This window comes from Thalia democratica, chromosome 6, assembly GCF_965202585.1.
Source record: "Thalia democratica chromosome 6, ktThaDemo2.hap1.1, whole genome shotgun sequence".
Classification (NCBI taxonomy): domain Eukaryota; kingdom Metazoa; phylum Chordata; class Thaliacea; order Salpida; family Salpidae; genus Thalia; species Thalia democratica.
In genome coordinates this window covers 5,431,688-5,452,948 of record NC_139170.1, presented here as the reverse complement: position 1 = coordinate 5,452,948, position 21,261 = coordinate 5,431,688, and the positions used below count along the sequence as shown (strand labels likewise).

Below are 21,261 nucleotides of genomic sequence, written 5' to 3'. Positions count from 1 at the left end.
AAAGCTTCAAAGTGCTTGGTTTTTTTATTTTGAAGATAAAAACAAAAGTTTTAAATGTTTTTAGCGCTCTTCTTTAATTTGTTTGTTTAGAAAAACATAATACTTCTAATTACAAACTTATTACCTTTATAAATAAACTGTTTTTGCTTCAGCGATTATATTTTTTGTATAAGTTTTATATAACAATTAAATAAAGCTTAAAACCTGATGAAAAATGTAGCATTATTAATTGAGTTTCAAAAAACTTATAATAGAACTAAAAAACTACAAAGTCATCATTTCTTTTAATTTTCAAAGATAAGTGTAAACAAATATTTTTAAACTTTTATTTCATTTCTAATAAATTTTAGGGATACATTTAATCAATTTTTCTTAGCATTTTAAACATTTCTAATAAATTTTAGAGATAAATTTAATCAATTATTTTTAGCATGTTAAACATTTCAAATAAATTTGAAGGATAAATTTGGAAAAATGTAATTTTTTGTACGTAGCTCGAATAAAGTATTTCTGTAACCTTCGTAAAATAAAATTCAATGTGATTAAATGATTACACATCTACAAAATTCTTCTTTTTCGAAAATTATTTTTGATGTTGGAACTTTTAAGAAAATTTGTCAAATAATGCATCATCACTATGTGAATAAAGGAATTTGACTGGCTTACTATTAAAAATAAAAAGAGTTGATAAAATATGTGTCAGCTTCTAAGTTTAAAAATAGTTAAAAACCACAATATTGTGTGAAAGCAACAAGATGTTGTTTACTTACTTTAAATAAACGTTTTTAAGTTTCATAAGCTTGATAAGCTATATAACTGCTAGTTATATAAACATAAATATGTATTAGTAAACTTTTCAGTTCTGCTTAATAGAACTTTACTACAATTGAAGAAATTTTCGTGAAATAAATTTATAATTTTTTTTTTTGTTTTGAACTAAAGTTTTTTTATCTTTTTTTTTTGAACACATTGAATGTTAAAGGAAATTAGTTATTAATATCTTTCTTAACTTTAAAACATAGCTAAAACATATAATTTTAGTTGTGTTTTTTATATAAGTAGCTAAGCATACTAGTTCAAAATATAATTAGTTGATAAAAGTTTCTCAGCTACATTTATAAAATATTTTTCAACGACATAAGTTTGTTTGACCTTAAACTAGCTGAAAATTTCTAAAAGTTTTTTTCAATAACATTAATTATTCTTTCTTTTAAATTAATTGTTCAAAACTTTAAAAGCTTTAAAAATAGACGAGAACTTAGACCAAAACTGTAAGGTTTTCTTTTATTTTGGTCACAATCATTTCACTAAGCTGCTATACTTTCAGAGCTTGTATTAAACCAATGAAGTTTTTGTTTGTAACACTTTTCGCAGTACTGCTCAGCAGTGCTAGTGCTTCACTGCACATAGGGGCATTTAACGTCCAAGTTTTTGGTCAGTCCAAAATAGGAAAGCCTGAAGTTGTTGCTGTTCTTATTAAGGTATGGAAAGTTAAAAACTCTTAAAGAACACTTTGTTTTTTAACCGACTGTTTAAGCTTAGTTTATTTAAATAAGTTTCACAATAATGAACTTAAACAAAGACAGCCAATTTTTTAGTCAGTGGACTAGATTTACCACAAAAGTCAATCCCAAACTGTAGTCATAAAAAAACTTCGCTGACCACGTAATTTTGAAAAGTGTACTATAATAAATTTAAAAATATATTAAAAAAAAGTTAAAAAAACGTAAGACTGATAACTTTTTATCTATTTGGTTTTAGTTCTAAGCCATTGTAATTCACTAGCTATATAAATTTAAAAAGACTTAAGCAGTAACAAAACTCCAAAAAAATAAACTAAAAGTTTAAAACAAACTGTTGTGTTTCAAATATTTTTCTGTCAATGTCTATTCTGTGTAAAGTGGCTTTTCGTCAGTCTGGTTTGTTTTAAAAAATAAATGCATCAAGTAAAATCAACAAATTTAGTTATATTTAATGTTATAAGAAAGTAAATATTCAATCTTAGCTAACTACTACTTACTATAAAAAATGTTTTTATTAGTTTTGCAACCTAAGCAATAAAATTATCCTAATAAAAATCAAAAAACTAATTAGTTTAAATTTACAATCTTCCACTTAAAAAATAAGGAGACTCAACATATAAACTTTCTTGAAAAATCAAAAACAACTTTCCCACAGATAATTCAACGTTATGACGTCATAGTGATCCAGGAGATCAGGGATTCCGCTCAGACGGCGTTCCCCGAACTGGTGAGACAACTCAACGAAGCGAGCCAGTACAGGTACGAGTTCGTCACGAGCGGGAGAACCGGAAGGACCAGCAGCAAGGAACAGTACGGATACATTTACAGGTAAAACTAATTAATTTGTTTGTTTGTGTATTTAAACTTAAAAGAAGTTTGTTTATTTACAGGTGAAAATTTGTTTGTTTTTTGTGTACTTAAACTTAAAAGAAGTTTTATAGTTTGAACATTTACAGGTGAACTGATTAGTTTTTTTTGTTATCTAAAAATTAGTTTTTAGCCTGTAAGACAAAATTGAACGAACTTTTGCTGCTTTATAAGTAAATTGTAGTTTGTATGATATATTTTAATAAAAAATTTGAAAGATTTTTTTATGTCTTTTAGTTTTTTTGTTTTCAAGTAGAATACTAAGATGCACTCTGTTCAACAGAAACTATATGTGGTTTTTTTTTGAGCAGAAACGACAAAGCAGAAGTTTACTCAGAGTACCAATATCCTGACAATAGTGACGTTTTCGAAAGGGAACCCTACACTGTTCAGTTCAGACGACTTGAAAAATTTTACGGTAAATCACTGTTATGTTAAACGTAAAATTTTTTTTAACTTTTCCTCTTTCAGCGTAGCTCATTTTCACAACATTGATGGCGAATTTTTACTGAATTTATGGCAGAATTGACAGTTAAATTAAACTAAAGTACTAAAGATCTAGCGGTAATTTTTAAGAAAAAAGTTTTTTAGAAAATTAGTGAAGTTAAGCAAAATAAAAACTTTTAAAGAATTACAACTGTGAGAAAATACTCAAAAAGAATTTAAACCCTATATAGACAAAATCTTTTTTATTTAAGGTTGATGTAAAGGCAAAAAAAAAGGTTGAATTTTTACTTGTTAGCAATTTTTTTAACTTAGTTATATTTATAGTTTTAAATAAAAAGCACACTAAATGTACTAAGCTTTACCACAACATTTTTATGTTGTAGTGACATTTGTCCTGCTACAATGGTGAGGTTTATAAAGTCAGTAACTTTTGAAAACTTTTGAGAACTAGTTTTCAATCTTTTATGTCTACTTTAAGAAAAGTTACACAAATTTTAAGCCAGTACTGGTTTAGTAAAGTCTTAGTAAAGCTAAATCTTAAATTGACTATAAGTCGTTAAACAAGTTTTATTCATTTAATCAAACTATCACTAAGCACTTTTTTGTTTTTAAATATTAAGTTTACCATTTATAAATTTAAAACAATTCAAGTTTAGTTTGCAGAAAAAACAAAACTCCATTTTAAGACTTATCATTTAAACCCAGCTACGTTTTTTAACCACTAGATTTCTACTTCTAAATCATATTTTTGATGATCTATATTGTTATATGTTGTAAGTGTATGACATATTGTATATACTGATTTTTTAAAAGTATACATGCAGTACTAGTTGTAACTCTGATTTTAGAGTCTTTTAAGACATTTTCGTTTAAACTTACATAATAGATTTTAAAAGAGTTCAATAAAACAAATAGACGGACCAGAAAAGTTCAGTTTTTCGGCCATCCACGTCAAGCCAGATGATGCCGTCAACGAAATTGACGCGTTGACCGGTGTTTATGACGTCATAAGCAACTTGAATGGAGAGGTTGTTTGAAAACTTTAGCCAACTTATTTTTCTGTTCTAATTTTCTTCTGTTAATATTCAAAATAAATGTTTTAGAATCTAGATAAAGTCTTTAAAATATACGGTTTAAACAGTTTTAAAATCAACAAATACTACCATATTAGTAACATTAAATGAACAACTAATATGTCTAACAACATTTAATTATTAATTTAGTTGACTTCAAATAATCTTTTTTATGATTAAAACTTGTACGAAATTAATAGACTTTTATTTTATGCACTATTTGTAAATCTAGTAAGTTAAACTAGTTTTTTAACTAAATATTATTGCTAACTCAAAATAAAGTTTATTTATTATGAAATTTACTTATTTAATTGAAAAGTAGCTGCATATTACAATAAAACATCGCAGGATGTGCTTCTAGCGGGGGATTTCAACGCGGACTGCAACTACGTGTGCCAGAGCTGTTGGGACGACATCAGCTTGTGGACTGACGACCGGTTCACCTGGTTGCTTGGCAACAGCATTGACAGCACTGTGAGCGCAAACACGGACTGTGCTTACGACAGGTTTCAGCACATACTTTTTTGGTTCAAAAGAGTTCGATAAAATAGTTTTAAAACTTATTTGATAGCTTCAAATCTAACCAAACAATTTTAGGCTACATGGTACCTTTGACAACACTTTAGAAAGTTGTAGTTAAATATGTAAATTTTTATCATTCAAGGTATGTACTTAATAAGTTATGCTTAACTTTTATTTTGGCTGCTATAATATCTAAATTCTTTTAACCCTACATGTTTAAAATCTTTTACTCTATTTGTTTTGACGATTTTTATTCATACTTAGTAATATTTTTAGTATCTTTTTCTTTACAGGTTAGTCGTAGCAGGCAATAAAATGACTGCCCATTCATCAAACGCAAAAGTTTTTTACTTCGATGCTGAATATGGATTGGACTACGAAGAGGTAAACAAACAAAACAAAAGCTATCAAAATTAAATTATTAAAAACTGTTTTTTTTTTTGAAAGCAAAATGCTTACCATCAAAACTAGAGTGTTTACAAATTTAATTTATTGAACAACTTTTTCTTAAACCTTACGTGCTTATTATTTAAGTATTAAATCAATTATTTTTCTTTATAACTTTATTTTATTAATTATTTTTAAATGTTATAACTTTTATTTTTCTGACAGGCCAAGGACGTCAGTGATCATTATCCAGTGGAATTTTATCTTTTTTAATTTGCATTTATATAAAAAAAAATTAGTTTACAACTTTAAGAGAAAAATCAACATTAATCAACAGGGTTTATTAAGCACAGTTTTTGACATTGAATTCAATTGTGTACTTTAAATTTAAGTTGTGAGCTAAATTTTATCTTTTTTTAACAAAAAATGAAACTTTGTGGTGTAAATTATATTTTTTAATTTTGTATAATAACTTTTTATCTAATTAAAACAAATTACAAGCATCGCTGTTAGTCAAGTTGTTGAGTAATTTAGAGTACAAATAAGTAAAACAGAGTAACGTACATAATTATTTAACTTAAGTTTAAATAAAAAACTGTGTTAAGAATTGAAATTAAGAGTTTGTAAAATTATACAATAACTTATGTTATTTTTAATCTCTTAAAGTTTATTAATGTTTAGAGACACTACTTTTTTTAGATTTAACAACGTTTCAAAATTTTCAAATTACAATTTGTTCAAACATTGCAACTATTTATAAATATTTATGCTTCAGATTGTTTTTTAAATATACAGTAATTTTAAATAACTTTCTTTACAACCTAAATGAATTTTAGTTTTACATATTTCTCTTTGTTTTTTTATTGCTGTAATTCCATTAATACTTCTAATTTCACTTTAATCATTTGACATCTTGCAAACCAAAACCACACCGATTACCATACAACTAAATTTTAGCTTACAGAATTTAACTTCAATCAAGAATCTAACTTCAAAGTTTTTTAAGCTATGAACATTGCGTTTAAAAAAGGAATAAAAGTATCAATAAAAAACTAAAAAAGTTTTTATAGTTAAGTTATAGATTGTTTAATTTAGAAAAATAATTTATGTGACTTGCTATGTTTTTTTTTGTAAACTTGGCTAAACTACTACTTATTACAACTTTATATTAAACAATATTTTTACGTAAATCGAAGCAATAGACAATTTTAAAAGTAATATCAAATTTAGTTACTTTGGGACGCTTTTTTACGTTTTTGTTTTATGATATGTATATAAATAGGCTAGTGATTTAAACTTAAAAATAGAACACTTAAGACTTTTTCTGCATAAGCTGTACTCAATTACAAAAAAGTTACGTATTTTGAAGCATTAAAGTTTTTTAGCTTTAAGTGCTTCAATCAACTTTAACATCATTTAAAGACACATATTTATTCATTGTCGATCAAACTTAATTTGTTTAGAAACATGTGTCTTATCTAATAAAGTTTAAAAAATAGCCAGATAAGTAAAGTTGTTGCTTTTTAATAATAAAAACGTGTTTGCATCGAGTAAAACGCTACCACTTAAAACTGTAGTTCAATGAATTAAATCATAAAACAATAATTCAGCCCTTAATTACGATGTGTTGTAAGGAAAACAATACTGAATCTTAAAATTATGTTATTATAGTTTTTTTTAATTACTTCGTTATTTTTAATGTACTTTAATGTTTTTAACTTAAAAAATTGTTATGAACATGACTATTTTTGTATACCATATTTATTTATATGTAAAATAAAAGGATATTATTTTATCTCTATCTTTAACGGGTATAAATAGGTATAGCAACTTAATATAGTTATAAAATAAACAAAAAAAACTATGTACAATTTATTGCCTTCACAAACAAACGATTTAAAATGGTGCGCGACGCTTCAGTTTTCTACACATTAATCTTATACGAACTTCAATATCGATAAAGGTGGAAAAGACGATATTTATGAACGTAGAAATCCTATCAAAATTGTTTCGTATCGTACCACAGCTTACGTCTTCGGCCACGAATTCTCACGTGAAAAGCTGCAACTACTTCCACGAGAAAGAGTCGCCCCGTTGAAGCGGCCTAGGTCCGCTCCGTAGGGTAGTTGAGGTATAATAATCTAATTTGTAGATGTGCTTCATCGTTTATATACATTTTTACTCTCTCTTTTGCAGGTGGCTTGACATGTTGACAGTTGCAGGTGGCTTGACTTGTTGACAGTTGCAGGTGGCTTGACATGTTGACAATTGCAGGTGTCTCGTTGCATGTTGGAATCTGCAAGTGTTTCGGCATGTTGGAATGTGCATGTTTGAATCTGCAGGTGTCTCAGCACGGTTTTAATAGCCAGCTTACATACTCACCTGTTTTTGCACACGGCAATTAATGAATACAAAATTGTATTTATTTTGCCTTTGTCAATCAAAAAATATCGAGTAGAATTTAAAATATAAATTAGACAACTGTTGTTATTATTTATTTGAAACTTGTCTTTTGAAAGGAGTTTATAATTAAAAAAGTTTTAAAATTTATTCTAATGCATGCATCGACATATGGACAATTGAAGTGAAATAAGTATAATTTCACATAAATGTCCAACACTATCATTAGCATAAGAAGCAATTTCGATTTTGACAATACAATAATAAGAGATGTTAAATAAAATCAAATAGCTTCTCAGTTAAAACTATGTTTTTACTGCCTAAAAATTCGTTTAAAATAAGTCTTCATAATAGTTTCCAAACCTCAAAGAATGAACTGCCCAATTTTATAGTAGCAATACAAAAGTCGAAGTTTAGATTGAAATTTTCAAATGCAACTACATATTTCTTACTAAAAGTGTTAGTGATAACAATATCTTGAGGGGTAGTTGTCACATTTGCGTGAGCGTACAAAATTGCACGAAGACACTTTTGCTCGAGCAGACAATTTTGCACGGAGACATTTTTGCACGGGCTGAATTAATTTTTAATTTTTATTTTCTATCACTTTTGCCCCTAACCCTCGGTCGGTAGCTTTTTTTTTTCATTTTAATTAGTTTGTTTTTATAAATTCATTTTTCTTTTCAATAAAAGTTTTAATTAGTTATTTTTACTAGTTATTTTTTAATTATCACTGTTACCCTAACTCTTAACCTCGGTCAGTAACTTTTTTTATATTTGTTTATTTATTAGTTTTTATTTTAGTTTTTTTTTGTATATATTTTTTTCTGTTTTCTTTTTTACTCTCGTGCAAAAACCCTTGGTGCAAAATTGTCTTCGTGCAATTTTCTCTTCGTTTAATTTCGACCCTTTCCCATCTGGAGATATATAATTTCAATAAATAGGGAAATGTACAATTCTCTTTTAAAACTTAGAAAGCTTGTCAGGGACTGGAAAATAAAATTTCAGTAGTTCAAAAAAAACATTTATTTTTTTGTAACAGTTATACTTTGTGCACAGAAATATATTTTTATGCGCATAATTAAATTATTAAGCTTGTGGAACCACAGGAACGATTGAAAATTTTGTTGGCAAAAAAAGTTTCTTTTTAAAGTTAGTTCACTTTTTAGTTATAAAAATAAATTATTTACAAAAAACTTAGCTTGAAGTGTAATTTAAACTTTTACATAATTACGTTAACCTCTATTAGCTGTTACATAAGTGAATAGAAAACTTTTGGTAACACATCCTGTCAAACTTTTCAAAATATAAGCTTTAATCATGGTTGTTGATTAAAACATAGTTCTAAAATTTATTTTTTACTAAACAAGGCATACTTATATCTTTATTAAAACCTTTTTTCTTTTTCCATTAAATTGTCTTTTAGTTTTTTCTTTTATATATTTTTTTTGTTTTCTTTTTTACTCTCGTCCAAAAATGACCCTTGGTGCAATTTTGTCTTCGTTTAATTTCGACCCGTTTCCATCTTGAGATATATAATTTCTATAAATAGGGAAATGTAAAGCAGTTTTACAACTTTAAAAGCTTGTAGGGACTAGAAAATAAAATTTTAGTAATTCAAAAAAAATCATTCATTTTGTAACAATTATACTTTTGCACAAGAATATATTCTTATACACATTAACAAAATATCAGGTTTGTGCAACTACAAGAACAATTAAAAATTTTGTTGGCAAAAAAGTTTCTTTGTAAACTTAGTTAACTTTTTAGTTGTTATAAAAATAATTAATTACAAAAAACTTGGCTTGAATTTAACTTAAAATTTTACATAACTACGTTAACCTCTATTAGCTGATACAAAAGTGAATAGAAAACTTTTGGTAACACATACTTTCAGACTTTTCAAAATATATGTTTAAACCATAGTAGTTGTTTAGAACATAGTTCTACAATTTATTTTTTACTAAAACAGGCATACTTTTATCTTTATACAACTCTTGAAAAAATTACATAATTATCATATTATGGACTTGTTGATACGGTCTACAAACTTTTATGACTTGAATAAAAATTGTCAACTACCATAATATTGTCCCCTTTATGCCTATTGACCAGCTAAAACTCACTCACAACCTTTTTTGGGTATACATACTTAAAGATATACAGAGTTAATTTCCGTTGAAACAATTTAAATTTTATGCTTCTACATAACTGTTTTTCACAGTACATTAAAAAAAAATTTTTCTTATTTATTGGATTTTATGTTTTAATACAATAAATATAAACCTGAGGAAATTAAATTTGTAAACTACTTACTGCTTTCTTTTAGACTAATGTAATAAATCATTATTCAAAGGGACGTTTCAGTTTGCAACTCTTAGTTAATTTTACGTAAAACTAGTAGTTATTGTTAATACATAGGAATTCAAAAGCTTTATATTTAAACAATAAAACTTAGAAAATAAAAGCAATACAGAATCAAGAGTTTCTTTGTATTTAAAAGCGATCAAAAAACAGTTACTAAATTATAGAAAAAATATATTTATCTACAAAACACTATTTCGGCTCAAACTTGAAAACTATGAGCCAAATACAAAACTTCAGAATTCATTTTTGTTAATTTAAAATAAATTAACAAAAGTTATTTTGCACAAAATTCAATCATATTTTTTTAAGGAAAAAAAAAAGTATATCTTGGAAGTAAAAAACACAATAAAATGTTTCATTTGATAAAAATACTATATTATCTTACAAAAAAAATTATAACTAGAAAGTCAAAAGCAAATAATGTTTCTGTAAAAAGTCAGAACGCATCTACAGCTAAAAGTTAAAAAAAACACAAAAAAAAATATTGTGTTCAAAAGCATAGAACACTCTTACAAAAAATATTTTCAACTATCAAGTCAACAATTATCTAATAAAAACATCACGTTTAAATATATAACACATTTATATTCACGCCTGATTGAATCTTTCCTGCGTGATTTTCATCCCTGCCCTTCTGTAGTCGTCATCGCTGTTCAGATGATTCTTGAATTTCGAGCCTCGCATCCCCAACCCCGCGCCCTTCGCCCGTTGCTGCACCTAAGTGTGTAGGTTTTATTTATTAAACAATCTAAAAATAAATATGTTATAAAGTAAATATTTTTTGTGACATAAACAGCTTGTCCAAAAAACCGCTTTTCAAAGTAAACGCTTTGTTCACATAAAACTAATATAACATCAATTAATACATAAAACAAACTTTAATTGGATCAACGATACCGGATCCGGTTTTACCCAATCCGCTACCCTGCTTCCACCCCATCTTTTGCAGCATTTTGTTGCCGATGTTGCTCTGATCCAAACCGTTCTTCGTCGGTTGCTCGTACGGACTGTATAATTGTTTATATTTATTAAGCATGAATTTTTATTGTAAAACTCGGTTTTTCTAGATATATTATTAGATATATATCAAGTTCTGATGAATGGTCTACGTACAACCAAGCATATAAGTAAATAATTCTTGTTTTATATGATGTTTTTTTAAATTCAGTTTAAAATACTTATATCACATGGCTGGACGTACACCAATTTATCAAGTTCTAACTGTGTGTTTGGGTAGTTTGTAAAACACTATATTGGTGCACATAAGTGTGCTTAAAAAATAATGTACTGGGCACATAAACACTTTAAGTTGTAGTAAAATTTATTCTTATTGATTGATCGAGTGACCTAGTATGTTGTACGAATAAAATGGGTTTAGTCTTGAATACTTGAAATTAAGTAGAACCTTCTGTTTTATAAATATCAACTATTAAGTTTATTAATTTGATAGTGAATATTATGTAATTATGTGATATTCATATTAAGATAATGATTAGATACACTAAATAATGATATCTAGCTTGTACTTTTTACAATTTAACACATTTGTGACAATATTAAAAACGTAACACTTAAAAACAAACCTTAAAGCTTGTTGAAGTATATTCACTCTTTCACAAAAGTTAGATTACTAGCTAAGTAGAACAATAACTATTTATTTAACACTTTATTCTGGTAAATTAACATAAAATACTTAAAAAAACTAACACAGGCTCTGCTGGTTGTTGGGTTTTAAAATATCCTACTTTATTTGTAATATTGAAATATATAAAACTAAGCACACTTTATACAAAAGTGTAGTTTTATATAAATTAACTGAAATATTTTAATTTTTATTTGAAATAATAACAACAATAAAAATAAAGAAACACTCAATAAACTACTAAAACTGGCATTGCTGGTGAATTTTGTCTCTTCAAACAAAAAAATACAAGCTTACTTAAACACTTATACTTTTATACAAAAGTTAAGTGGAATAAAAGCTCTTTACTAAAAACTTCAACCAATAAAAAATTTTAACAATACATGCTACTAAATATAATAATTGTTAACAATAAACTCTTTGTTTAGAAACTCATCACATAATTCTTTATTCTTGTAAACTAACACGGGGAAATCTATATTTTTCCTCTTAATCTATAACTAAAACATTTATTTTACTTTTTATAAACTCGACTAACACGGGCGCTGCTGACGAGTTGGGTCTCTTCATCATCTGCCTCCTCATCTTGGGTTTCTCGATACCGAACTTGTTCCTCCTCTCCGCGGCCCTGTCCCGATACTGGATGGCTTGCTGGAACGAATCTTCCTCCTCGTCTGCGGGGTTCATGCTCGCTCGTCTGAGAAGTTTGAATAAAATTTAAATTATCACTTTAGGTACTGCTTTGAAAAATTTGTTTTGCTACAAGTTTTAGTTTTGCTTTTTAAAACAGTTTGATGAAAAGTATTTCGTAAATTTTAAAGACTTAAAAACTTACAAATGAAAATATCATTTTCAATTGAATATTTTATCTATAGTTTATTGAAGATTTTATTTATTAATAAAAAATATTTTTCAATATAAAGTACACAGTTATCTCTTTCTATATAGGAAAATTCAGTTGACTACTTAAAAATAAACTTTTCTTTAATTTTCCTATCAAAGTTGCAATCATGTAAATATTTGAAATCAATTTTTTTTTTATTAAATGGTTTTCCTCACCTTTGCTCTAAATTTTCTTTGTGAAGTGCGGATTTTGCTATGTGCTTCTCAAGAACAGTTTTGGAAGGAAAAGCTCGCCTATTATGTTAATAATTGAAAGAAATTTTTTAGACATTTTAATGTTTGCCATTCTAATACATTGTTTAGCTATAAAAAAAATTAATAAACTTTGGTAACATTCATATATTTGAAAAAAAATCAAAATGCAATAAATTTTAGTTTCAAAGAAGACGTATTCTAACTTATTTTTAAAATTGACAAGATTGAAAACTTGAATTTTTTTTACACTAAAAATTTTCTAAAACTAAATTATTTTTAAAAACTTATTTCATTCTCAATATTCAACCTGCACAGCATGCAAGTGAGTTTCTCCCAATTTATCAGGTCTTCCTCCTCGCTTTTCTCCTCCTGAATCTGGTGCGTTGGTTGCACCGCTGCGGGTTGCTCGTCTTGGAACTAATAATATTTTTTTAAATCAAAACAACTATTCAAGCACTAGAAACTAAAAGAAGCTGATAAATTAAAGTAAAGTTGAGTAGTTTCATAATTGAAACATTTACCAAGACATTCAATTTGAAAATAAATCTCAAATCTGAAGCCTTAAATAAAACGTGTTGCTATCAAGAAGTTTTTAAACTATAATAAAAAACCAACTGCCTAGTTGCCAACAGTATCCATATTACCAAACAACTTTCAAAAATGTAAAATATTTTTATGGAAACTTACGGCTGCCAGCGCGGAATCGTTGGTGGTCGTGTATTGTTGTTGTTGTTGAATTTGCGAAGGTTGAATGTACGCTGCCCTCACCGCCTGAAGCCTCTCGCTTTCGTTCGGTTTCTCGTTTGATAGCATGGAGAATACTGTGTCAGCTGCGTAAAATAATTAGTTAACTGTTATTATCAACTTGTAAATTATTATGGAGTACAGTTATCTAAAAATATGTTCACTTGGGTCTTTGAGAATGGCTTTAAACATGTTGTGCATTTTTGATAAAAAAATCCAATCGATTAAGTTGTTAAAAATTAACAACTTTAATTTTTTTGTATAGTCAACAATTTTCATGTCCGTTTGAGAAATACGCTTTAAAAAATGTTTTCATAGAAAATACACACTTTTATGGGAAAACTTCAAAATTAATGTTTCAAAACAGCTAGAGTCAGTTGCACATAACAAATCTACACCAAAGAAACTTTTTTTACCAAAACTCGATTCAAAAAACTAAATACAAACAAACCAGTGCCTGATTCCTTCACTGTCTGCTGCGGAGTTTCAGTTTGTTGAGGAGGAATTTCCTCGTTTATCCTTCTCAATTTTTCCTTCTCTTTGTTCTGCGCCTTTGCCCATCTTTCCATGTCTTTTGCCAACTACAATTAATTAATATAAACATAATTAAACGGTTAGTGTACTTTAATTGATATAGTCATAAAAATAATAATTTAAAAATTAATACATTCCAAGTAAAATTTAGCTCCAAGTAAAGAATTTTTATAAAAAAATAAATAAAAATTTCTTATAGTAAGATTCACACCTTTTTGGCGTCTTTGGTTTTGACTTTGTTCGCTTCGTTTTCCTTCTTATCGTTGTTCGAAGCTTGGTTGTTGTTCTGGCTGCAAGCGATGTAGTTTCTGGTGGCGAGATCCCAGTACATCCACTGGCAGGTCACGTTGTTGTAGAAGTACTGAAATTAAATGTTTTAGAATAAAGTTGATGAAAATGTCGGACATCACACAGAGTTTAGTCATTAATAAATAATTTACTACTGTTGGTAGTCAAATGAAATATAAATACTGTAAATTACAATTGCTGAAAAGTAAAGTAATACATATATATTTTTATATTAAAGTACAAAACACAAACTTGTGAAGCTAATTGAAATTGATAAAGTTGATCATTAAAACATTGTATGTAAAATTATCTAAGGTGTTAAGAACAAATTTAAAAATTGGTCACACTTTTTAAAGTTTAAAGTAATACAAACAAAATCGAGGTGTCACAACAAAGTAAAAATTCTAAAACAAAGTAAAAGAGTTGAGTAAAGCTAATCTTTAAAATAGTTCACTATTATAAGCGTTTTTAACAAACTTATGTACATATTAGTAATTAAAATACATAATAATAAATATCAAACTTGTGAGTTGGCGTCATAGTACAGCTTGGTCGTCGAGTCGTAATAATACCCGGATGTAGCGTCGTACTGAAACTTGCTAGTGTCCGGTATGGGGTAAGTCCCTGGGCCGTAACTAGTTGTGGCTTGCTATAATTTTAATCAGCCGTAATTATTAATATAATAGTATAATTATATAATAATAGTATTAATAATTTTTATAACGTTGTTAAAACCAATTTGAAAACTGAGTAAATTCATGATAAATTTTAAGGAGTCTTTAAGTTGTAGTTATTTAATTTCATGAAACTGAAGCAGTAAAATACGTTTATATAAAAATTATTGTAAAACATAACTTAAAAGTATTAACTTATAATATTGACAGTAACTACCTTGAAGAAAAGCCTCTAAATAAACTAAAAAACCATACCAATATTTCTATTTCAATATTTATTAAAACTATTAATAAAATAATTAATAAAAACATTATAAACTTATTGAAACAACTTACAGAACTAGATTGTTGGTTTGTGTTGTTTGAATACGCATAATTGTTAGAAGCCTGCTGTAATTGACTGCTTGAAACTATAAAAAATGTCAATGATACACACAAGGAAATAATAAAAAAATTAAATTAATTTTGTTGAATTACATCTTGTGCAAGTTTTTGAATTTAGATAAAATATTAAAAATTTGAAAATTTGTTTAGTACATACTTTGAAAAATTATTTTTATTTTAATAAATTCTGATAGAAGAAAGTACTTTAAAAAATACATAATTAAATTTCAACTTACTGGGAGGCTTATTTGCAGATCCTCTTGGTTTCTGAAATAAAAAATTGAAATATTTTCTTCAAAACAATAACCAAGTACTACTAAAAAATAAATAAAAACTAACAAAATCAATAAACAGTTATCATGCTCGATGAAAAAAGAAGATCAAAATAAGAAAGTTTTGAATGAAAAGATTTTTATATTTGTAAATAAACATACTTTTAAACTTAAACACGTGTAAGAAAAAACTAAACAAACTTAACAAATTATAAAAAAATAAATATAACTATGCCAAAAAAAAATTAATCGTACCTGTCCTCCTGCTGCGGATTCGTTTGTCTTCTGCGACCACTGTGCCGCCTGAAAAACAAATAAAATATCATAAAACTCTATTTAAAACAACTTTTTTAAATCTAGTAGTTTTATGTTCAATACCTAAGTTAAAGTTTTCAATTTATCTAGTAATTCTAGTACATACAGTTTTTATGTTTAAGGCTCGAAACTTTCTAAAAATCTTGTTCTTTCAAAACAAATAAATTTCTAATTTACTTGTTTTGTTTTACTTTTATTTTCAGATTTAAATTGCAACAGAAGATCCCCTTAAAGGGTGAAACTGAGTTTTACAAAGAAAATTTTGATTAATTAATATTGTATAAAACTATAATCAAAATAATCATACTCAGGATTGAAGTACATTTAAAACAACCATACTTAGTATTAACAACTATTAAAAGATTGTACCTGAATTGCGGCTTGTGCAGCTGCGATGCCGGCTGCTGATTGGGCGGCGGACGAGTTGCTCCTTGTCGCCCCTTGCGGCGAGCTGTAGTCCATTTCCACGTTTTTTCCCTGAATTTGGAAGCTGGGAGTGGCACTCAGCAAGTATTCTATCACTTGCTTGCACTCCTGTGGGGAGAATGTTGATTTGAAAAATAAAAGAAATCTCAGTAACCATTGAAAGTGTTATCAACAAAAAACATTGGCGAAAGTCTGCAGAACAGAAGTCCGGACTTTCGTTTGCCGTGAGACAAGCTCAAATTTAACAAAAGGGTTGATCATGCCAATTCGATTATCAGACCACAAGTTTCGGTAGACTGAGACCGGTTTCGTCGTTATAAGGACTCATCAGTCTGTCACAACCGTAACAAAAACTACAATTTTTTCGGTTGTGCCTGACTGATGAGTCCTTATAACGACGAAACCGGTCTCAGTCTACCGAAACTTGTGGTCTGATAATCGAATTGGCATGATCAACCCTATTGAAAGTGCTATATGTAAAAAGTGTATGCTTGAAGTTGGATAATATATTAGTTTTACCCTTATTGTACAGTGCTTTATACTTTAAAAACTAAGGAGAGAAAAATACGTTTCAAGCAAAACCAACACAACTTTACAAATAATAAAACAAACTAAAAACCTCAATGGTTTTCCACTGAACGAAGCAGAACCCTTTCGACACGCCGAACTTATCTTTGACCAACCTGATGTCCACGATGGGAAACTTGGTTATGTACTCGAAAGCCCGGCGGATGTCCGGTATCGTAGTGCTGCGGTCCAAGTTTTTCACTATCATCGCTGTGTGAGAATTTGTTGGTTTTTAATACAAAATTATGCGTGTTCTAATATATATATATATTAATACAGTTTACTATATAATTTATTTTTTTGTATGAAACGTTTATTTTGCTATAATTCTTTATTTTAATGTGTAAACTTTTAATACAAATAATGAAAAATAAGGACAAATCAAAGATATATAAATGGTATGGCGGACTAATGTTTTCTTTATAAGCAGTTTTTTAATAACTAGATGCTTACGTATGAAGTAAAAAAATTGTGAATTTAATTTTGCAATAAATAAATCAACATTAAGCTTAATTTGGAACTAACTGCTGGACTCAGGACTGAGTTGCTTTCTGTATCCCTGTAAAAAATTAATCTATGTAAACTTTATTTAGAACAGCAATAATAAATAACTATTTCACTTAAATATATATTGCAATTAAATAATGATACTTGAAACACTTCAGTAATTGAAAACAAAAAAAGATCAAATTACCCTTCTATCGATGTCTTTTGGCACAGGGTTGTCGTAAAACACGTTCAAACGTTCGCGTCTCACTCTGATCATCCCCTGCAAAATATTTATTAAAAATTACAAAACTCGAATTTCAATACCTTTTCCCAAATTCAAATTTTCTGAAGACCGCAGGATAAATTGTGGCGCCATTTTTTTCAATGTTTAAACGTTGCTTATAAAATGATGCGAGATTTTTATTTTGCCAATGCTGTCTAAAAGCATGCCTAGAGGTAGTAAAAATTCCTTTACAACTTTTATTTGATTTATCTCATAATTTTCGTAGTGCAACTTTTGATTATCTGTAATCTTTCTTAAGCAAAATAAATACTAATCTTTGAAGAACTAAAAAGAACAAATATATTATGCACTATTACAAATTTTTTTTGTTTCAATAACTTTTAAGAAAAATCTCACCAAACTAAACAAAAAACGACTACGTTGTGTAATGAGAAATTGAAAACTTTTAACGCCAAAACGCAATAGAAACTTATGCAGGTTTTTCTTGTAATTTTTCTCATGTGTGTGACAAACAACCTTGTTGTTGGACATCCATTCGATGGCGTCTCTGGTGCCTTCGAATTCCACGTAGCAGACTTGGCGCTGGTCGACTGTGTCGTACCCTGACATTCAAAACATGTCAGCATTTTTTATTTACATAATATTTCATGTCTAATTTTTTGTAATTTTTTTGATTATTTTTTGCCATTCTAAACTTGCATAGCTTGCATCTTTGTGTGTTTTTTTCTTCTGGCAGCCTCTCTCAGGAAGGGGTTGTTTTAGATTAAATAAATAAAAACTCACCCTGACGATGCTCTTTGTGGCAGGTATGAAACTTATTGAAATAAAGATGTGCACAAAACAAAAAATATATTGCTAAGGTGTGTGTGTACCAAAAAAGCTTACCTTTTTCGTACTCCATCTTTATGTCGGTGAAGTTGGCTCTGGTGTGAATGAACTCGTCTCGGATCTGTAAAAATTTGAATAAACTATTTTAAATTTTGTTTTTGTTTTTTTACAACTGCACAACTCAAAATAGTTCCCAGCATCATATTTTTCAAGGTTTAACTAATTACTTACTCATAAAACAACAACTTATTGAAAGCTTGAATATTTTTATAACTCAAATTACAAAAATAAAACTTTTAAGAATACTTTTTAATGCAATTTTTTATTACAAAACTCACATCGGCTTCCTGAATGAAAGTGGGAACTCTCCTGATGAGCAGGGTGGAGCAAGCTCTTCTCGTCCAATCAGGAGACTGCCTGCGCGGGCTTCTTCTCCTCGGCGATCTTCGAAAGTCCCTAAAGTGAAATTGGAAATAATGATTTAAAAAAAGTATATACGGTGCACATCATTGCACTGTATGGAATCCATGTTTGAAAGGAACAAAGTTTTTCACAGTTTTTATACAAAAAACTATTTTATTTGTTTACGTCAAAGTTGCTAACAAAATATTTTTGACTAGTTAAAGAGTACCCTGTTAATAACTAACCTAAAAATTTAGATAACATCTTTATTTTTCAAATATTACAGTTTAAAAACTTATCATAACAACTTAATACACCTTACATTTTATTTCTCCTAGACCTAGATGATCTGTTTTTGAAACAAAAACAAAAAAGTTTGACTACATCATTTAAACACTTTTATTTATATGTAAAAATTCAAACTCTTAAATTCAACTACTTTTTGTCAACAAATAAACTCACCACCAATATTATTATACAATCAAAAACCTGTCATAGTTGCGCGGGGACATTTCCCTCCTACTTGGCCTGTTGTCGAACCTGTTTCTCCCATGCTGAGGTGACCTGCTTCTGGTCCTGTTGTGGCGTCTGTCCTGTCTGGGCGGTGGACTTCTAGCGAACCTTTTGCGTCTGTCCTGGTCTTCTCTCGGGTACTGTGGAAAAAATAATTGATTATATTAGGCAAACTATGAACAAACTTAGAGAATTATTTTTGGCAAAACTTTAATGAAAACCGAAGATGATAATTGAATTCTGTACCAAAAATGGTAACTTTTAAGAACTTAATTATTAAGCAAACAACAAAACATTAAAAAAGAAACAAAAATTAATTGTATACAACTCCCATACCATACAAAAATAATTTATTTGTTATGATCAACACAGCTTAAGAAAAGTAAACAAACATTCTTTTAATAATTTTTTCTGAATTGGACTTGTTTGCTTTTTTCAAGTTGTACTCACTGCAGATACACACTTATCTTAAGTACAACACAAAGTACTCCAGCACAAATGATTTAAGAAAAATGACAACACATTCCTCAACTTGACGTTTATACAAATAGCAACATATATTAAATAGCATTTACTAAAAGTGCAAAAAAAGGATGAATTTTAATACATTTTTCAATAATCAAGCCACATTTTGCACTCATGCACAAAACAGAGTAGCCCAGCACAACAATACTAATTCAATAGAAATAAAATACATAACAAATTCCTAAATCGTCAATATAATAAACAGCTACACAACCTCACTATAGTACATATAATAAAAATATATAGGCACGGAACCATAAACATTTTCAATACTCACATCACACTTTGCATACATGTACAAAACAAAGAAGCTAAAACAAATAACTTATTAAAATTTATTAATATCATAAAATTAAATTAAATTAACACAATCTAACATCATCCTGAAAAAAAAATTAAAATTGCTAAATAAAAGTTTTCAAGCATAAATATGTATAACTTTTATCAAGACTCACATCGTAAGTTGCGCTCATGGGATAGTTGTTGGGACCTCTCACGTGCTGGTTCCACTCTTGCTCGGCTCTGAAATCAGACCTCTCATCATGATCAGGCATCACCATGTAGTTCCTTGAAAAATTAAAACTGGTAATCAGCTCAACAGTGATGTTTCTCACCAAAATATAAATTTTCTTTTACTTAAGCTGGCATGCCTCTTGCATTGATCAATTGCAGAAAAGTATAAAATTTAGAACTGTTAGAATTAAGGAGGCTACTTTTATAACAGCTCTGACAAATATTTTTATTAAGGTCAAAATAGAAACTATGCTTTGAAGTATACATCATATAGCATCCAGACAAGTTGGGGCTGATAATTTGTTTGAAATATGGTTTTAAAGCTTTTGTAAGTTGAACCTTTAGAAAAATGTTCAAGCAAAAAATGTTAAATATTTTTATTTATAAAAATAAATTAAATTAATTACAAAGTGTTAACATCTTATAAAAATATTTAAAGTCAAATACTTGATCTGTATGCATAGTCTTATTTCAAGATTTTTTAACAAATTATTCATTATAAATATTGAAATAAATGCATGAAAATTTACTAACTTGACAAAGATGCAAATACTAAATTTGAGAGCAAGTAAATACATTTAAGCTAAATACTTTAACTTTGATAAAGAAAGACTTATTTAGACAGTTATTTAAAAAGGACAAGAGACGCAATTTAGACTAAAAAAAATCTTTAAAAAATTAAAACTCACGTATTATTGTCATTATAACCATCATAATTATTGCTGTTATAATCCATATTACAGTATATATTTTTAATAATCTTTAAGTAAAGTTAAATTTAAATTAATTCTCTAGCTTTAACAAAAGTTAATTTTACGTTTACTAATTGTTAATATTTTATCTTAGTTTTATAGACTTTAAACTTAAATATTTAAAAATATTTGTAAATAATTCAAAAACTCAGCTAAAATAAATAAACAAGCCTACTATTACTTTAGTATTTTTTGAATTAATTACAATGAAAGTTACAGGGTTTCGACTTATTATTTTTTAAATTTAAATTTGAATAAAGATGTGCAAATTAAATATTTTATTCACAACTGGGTTTTGGTAACAAAAATTGTGACCTCTTCAAGTAAAATAAAATAGTTAACTTCACATAACAATGTTGCTAATAAATTTATTTTACTTGAAGAGGTCTCAAATTTTTGTCACTGAAACCAGGTTGTGAATAAAATATTTGATTTGCACATCTTTCTTTAAATAAGCTCTTTACA

At 27.9% G+C, this 21,261-nt stretch overlaps 2 protein-coding genes across 2 annotated transcripts; one reads left to right on the top strand and one right to left on the bottom strand.

The window, feature by feature from the left end:
• Positions 1-1,343: 1,343 nt before the first annotated feature.
• Positions 1,344-5,092, top strand: LOC145838168 (deoxyribonuclease-1-like 2). Its single transcript, XM_082945724.1, has 7 exons — positions 1,344-1,481; positions 2,179-2,351; positions 2,702-2,808; positions 3,753-3,865; positions 4,259-4,416; positions 4,726-4,816; positions 5,045-5,092. The coding sequence occupies exons 1-7, from the start codon at positions 1,344-1,346 to the stop codon at positions 5,090-5,092; spliced, it is 828 nt and encodes a 275-aa protein (XP_082801850.1).
• A 4,605-nt stretch (positions 5,093-9,697) lies between these two features.
• Positions 9,698-20,801, bottom strand: LOC145837927 (RNA-binding protein 5-like). The gene is made up of 22 exons (XM_082945419.1): positions 20,734-20,801; positions 19,987-20,098; positions 18,983-19,146; positions 18,430-18,547; positions 18,149-18,212; positions 17,780-17,865; positions 17,225-17,299; positions 17,056-17,089; positions 16,583-16,740; positions 15,907-16,071; positions 15,478-15,525; positions 15,187-15,217; positions 14,903-14,976; positions 14,416-14,541; positions 13,816-13,965; positions 13,522-13,651; positions 13,014-13,156; positions 12,634-12,743; positions 12,288-12,365; positions 11,767-11,925; positions 10,464-10,593; positions 9,698-10,303 (listed from the first exon to the last, which is right to left on the bottom strand). Exons 1-22 carry the CDS (start codon positions 20,778-20,780, stop codon positions 10,175-10,177), a joined length of 2,331 nt encoding a protein of 776 aa, XP_082801545.1. The 5' UTR covers positions 20,781-20,801; the 3' UTR covers positions 9,698-10,174.
• Positions 20,802-21,261: the final 460 nt, after the last annotated feature.

Excerpts from the sequence above, each read along its gene's own strand:
- LOC145837927 (XM_082945419.1), bottom strand. The coding sequence starts at position 20,780 with ATGGATTATAACAGCAATAATTATGATGGTTATAATGACAATAATAC. Across the intron at positions 19,147-19,986 it reads CCATGAGCGCAACTTACGAT|TACCCGAGAGAAGACCAGGA; the intron begins GTGAGTCTTGAT and ends TTTTTTCCACAG. Across the intron at positions 12,366-12,633 it reads CTCACTTGCATGCTGTGCAG|GCGAGCTTTTCCTTCCAAAA; the intron begins GTTGAATATTGA and ends TTAACATAATAG.
- LOC145838168 (XM_082945724.1), top strand. The coding sequence starts at position 1,344 with ATGAAGTTTTTGTTTGTAACACTTTTCGCAGTACTGCTCAGCAGTGCT. Across the intron at positions 2,352-2,701 it reads CAGTACGGATACATTTACAG|AAACGACAAAGCAGAAGTTT; the intron begins GTAAAACTAATT and ends TTTTTTGAGCAG. Across the intron at positions 4,417-4,725 it reads ACGGACTGTGCTTACGACAG|GTTAGTCGTAGCAGGCAATA; the intron begins GTTTCAGCACAT and ends TTTTCTTTACAG.